This window comes from Phaseolus vulgaris, chromosome 5, assembly GCF_051622355.1.
Source record: "Phaseolus vulgaris cultivar YP4 chromosome 5, ASM5162235v1, whole genome shotgun sequence".
NCBI classification, from domain to species: domain Eukaryota; kingdom Viridiplantae; phylum Streptophyta; class Magnoliopsida; order Fabales; family Fabaceae; genus Phaseolus; species Phaseolus vulgaris.
The window spans coordinates 8063398-8066619 of record NC_143502.1 but is presented as its reverse complement, the minus strand read 5'-3'; the positions used below and the strand labels follow the sequence as shown (position 1 = coordinate 8066619).

General features: G+C 30.9%; 1 protein-coding gene across 2 annotated transcripts; it reads left to right on the top strand.

Annotated features, from left to right (window-relative positions):
* The first annotated feature begins 445 nt into the window (after positions 1–445).
* On the top strand, positions 446–3017 carry LOC137835066 (Per1-like family protein). Of its 2 annotated transcripts, none has more exons than XM_090302208.1 (6): positions 446–547; positions 912–1006; positions 1144–1408; positions 1685–1881; positions 2153–2340; positions 2622–3017. In XM_090302208.1, the coding sequence occupies exons 2-6, from the start codon at positions 912–914 to the stop codon at positions 2879–2881; spliced, it is 1005 nt and encodes a 334-aa protein (XP_090158334.1). In that variant the 5' UTR covers positions 446–547; the 3' UTR covers positions 2882–3017. The 2 variants fall into 2 exon arrangements, with proteins under 2 accessions (XP_090158334.1, XP_068499505.2); XM_068643404.2 differs by having other exon boundaries at positions 2586–3017.
* The last annotated feature ends 205 nt before the right edge of the window (positions 3018–3222 follow it).

The window sequence follows — 3222 nt, the reverse complement described above, 5'->3', positions numbered from 1 at the left end:
TTTGTAACAACAATTATTACTAAAATAAAGAGTAAATCGCAATAAATTTCAATGAGACCAAATTTGTCCAATTAAAATATAATTAGTTATTTCTTCAATTTCATATGATTATATTTATTATACTAGTAAATATTTAAAATTAATATTTATATGTGTACATATTTTTTAAAATACTAAATGTGAATAAAAAAATATAATTTAAAATAAATACGTAATAATTCAAAATAATCAAATAAAACAAAAACAGAATTTGTATGAATACATCGTGCCTTTTGAGAAGAAAGGCTTTAACAAAAGAAAAAAAATGGAGATTTTCATTAAAAATAAAATGGAGTCATATACTTTTAGGGAGTTAATCATTGGTTTGATTTTAAAAATCACAAATGGCTTCTATCCTTTCATGTGACTTGGTCTTGTTAAAATCGAAAGTGTAATAAATTATTACCTGTCTCTTTTCTTTTTTGTTTCCGTCATTTCTGGATTCCTTTTAACACTTCAAACTTCTGAACTAAACTTTCGTTTCTGCAAATTTCTCACCACCACCGAGGTAAAATGTCTCCCCCTTCCCCCCTCTGTTGCTGCATTTGCTTCCATTTCTTTTCCACAACCTCGTTTTATTTTTTCTTTTGGGTTCTTATCATTCTTCCATCTGATACTTCTTTCAAAGTACAGTTTTGAAGGAAATGAAAATTCATATTTTTACATAGAAAATGGAAAAAATTATGTTGGAAATAGAGCTAAATTGGATATCAAATTAATGCATGGATACTCTTCTATATCATATTTCTGAAATGTGGTCTGTTAGGTGGAACATAATAGTTTACTCTTTCAGAATCGTTATGTATTGAATTTGTGATCTATTTCAATATATTGAAAGTTATTAACCATTGAGTTTCTAATCTTTTGTTCAGATGTTGAATTGTTACGTTATTGCTTTCATTTTGGTGTTTTCACCATTTATTGCAATATCAAATGCAAGTGCTGGTGATGCTGATCCACGATACAGGTGCATACATAACTCTAATCTTTCTTCAAATCTTCTTTTGTGAAAACATGTAAATTGTTGTTTCAATTTCGAACACATCTTACACAAAATTAAATTATGGGGTTTTTTTCATGTTCTTGTTTTTCTCTGGACATTAGGAATTGTGTAGAACAATGTGAGGAAAGTGGATGCATTGGGAAAAGATGTTTTCCAAACTGTAAAATTTCTGCAGATGAAGTACCTGTTGTTGGTCCTCCATGGGGCATGGTAGAGCCACTTTATGCACGATGGAAAAAGGGGCATTGCAAAAGTAACTGTCAATACTATTGCATGCTAAATAGAGAGAAAGAAAGGGAGTTACTGAATAAAGATCCAGAAAAATACCATGGTAAATGGCCCTTTAAGCGTATATATGGAATACAGGTTTGTTACTAGATAACCAATTCATTCTATACTTCATTTCAATTTTAACATATTTGTACTGTTATCTAATCAAAATTGAAATTTTACTTCTGGTTTTTTTTATGATTGTTTGATGCAAATTTACTACTGAATTATCAGAAGAAGAAAAATCTAATTATGATTAGACAATAATACAAGCAATACCTATTAAACTACATACAACTTTTGTCCTTTGAATTGATGTCCAAAGATATCAAGTTTTTTGTTTAGAGATCTAACATGTCATCCCTTTCTCAGGATCCTGCTTCCATGGTTTTTTCTTCCCTCAATCTTGTAATGCATTTCCATGGTTGGATGTCCTTTTTCACTCTTATATACAATAAACTTCCTCTGAAGGCACGCAAGAGGCCCTACTATGAATATGCTAGTTTGTGGCATATTTATGGGCTCTTGTCCTTGAATTCCTGGTTTTGGAGTGCAATTTTTCATAGTAGGTAAGTCACTTAAGCAGATAGTTTTGATATTTTAATGTTACCAAGGAAACTGCTATTCTAACTTATACTTGGATTCAGTATAGCGAATGCAAATGGTATTCGAACTTACACATGTTGATGCTTTTATTGTTCTTTAAAGGCTATATTTCCTTCCTTAAAAAAATGACTATATTTCCTAAAATCCCACCAAACTAGTTGAAAGAAAAATAAACAACCTATCTTATTATCTGTTTAATTTAGTAACATGTTTCGTTCTCACTATGAAATGCAGATATTGTGAGTTAATAGAGAAGCTAGACTACTTTTCTGCAGTTGCTCTCCTTGGATATTCCTTGATTTTGGCCATATTAAGAAGCTTCAATGTAAAAGATGAAGCTACTAGAGTTATGATTCCTGCTCCATTGATATCTTTTGTGGCCACTCATATAATGTACCTCAACTTCTTTAAACTAGACCATGGTAAGTATCTTCAAGTAATCTTTATACTAATAATTATTCCTGAGGACAAGAATTACATGAAAGCTCCATGTGTACTTTGTTTTCCTTTCAGAAATATGTTATTAATTATCTATTCCATCCAAATGTGTGGCTGTAAAGATAGAAATTTTAGTGTGTTTTCCTTCACTATTCTTTTTTTTTTCCTTATTCATACCATTTTTTCCCACTTTCTTATGATTTTTATGGAATTTTTTAAAACTTTGCAGAATGGAACTTAAAAGTTTGTCTATCAATGACTGTAGGACAACTTGCAACATGGGCAATTTGGGGTGGTTTTAGTCACCATCCCTCTCGATGGAAGATTAGATTTGTTGTTCTTATTAGTGGCCTTGCAATGTGCCTACAGATATATGATTTCCCTCCATATGAAGGACTTCTGGATGCACAAGCTCTTAGGCATGCCATTACTGTTCCTCTTACCTACCTTTGGTGGAGTTTCATTAGGGATGATGCTACATTTCTAACCTCTGAACGTTTAAAGAATTCCAAGAAATCTAAGTAGCTTTTGTTTATTTCAAAGTTCTTATTTTTCTACTTGTTTATTTGACAAATCTAGATGCCCATTGCCCAGTTTTGTATTCATAGTTGGGAAAATGATGAATTTTACCTTATACAATGTCTTGTTTAACAGGCCAAAATATTATTTCAATATTTCCCTTCATATTCTCCTATTTCTCCTCTCCTCATCTTAACTAAAGTATATAAAGCCTAATTTTTATTGACCAATCTTGTATATCATTTGGTAAATGGCCTAAATCATCTCAAAAGTGTATAAAAACCAAGCAGTTTCAAAAAGAAATTCATGCAAGTTTTGGAACATCTGTAAACCTAAGTGATTTACAA

Coding starts and splice junctions, on each gene's coding strand:
- LOC137835066 (XM_068643404.2), top strand. CDS start 912: ATGTTGAATTGTTACGTTATTGCTTTCATTTTGGTGTTTTCACCATTT. Junction 1,007..1,143: donor GATGCTGATCCACGATACAG/GTGCATACATAA, acceptor TCTGGACATTAG/GAATTGTGTAGAACAATGTG. Junction 1,882..2,152: donor AGTGCAATTTTTCATAGTAG/GTAAGTCACTTA, acceptor TATGAAATGCAG/ATATTGTGAGTTAATAGAGA.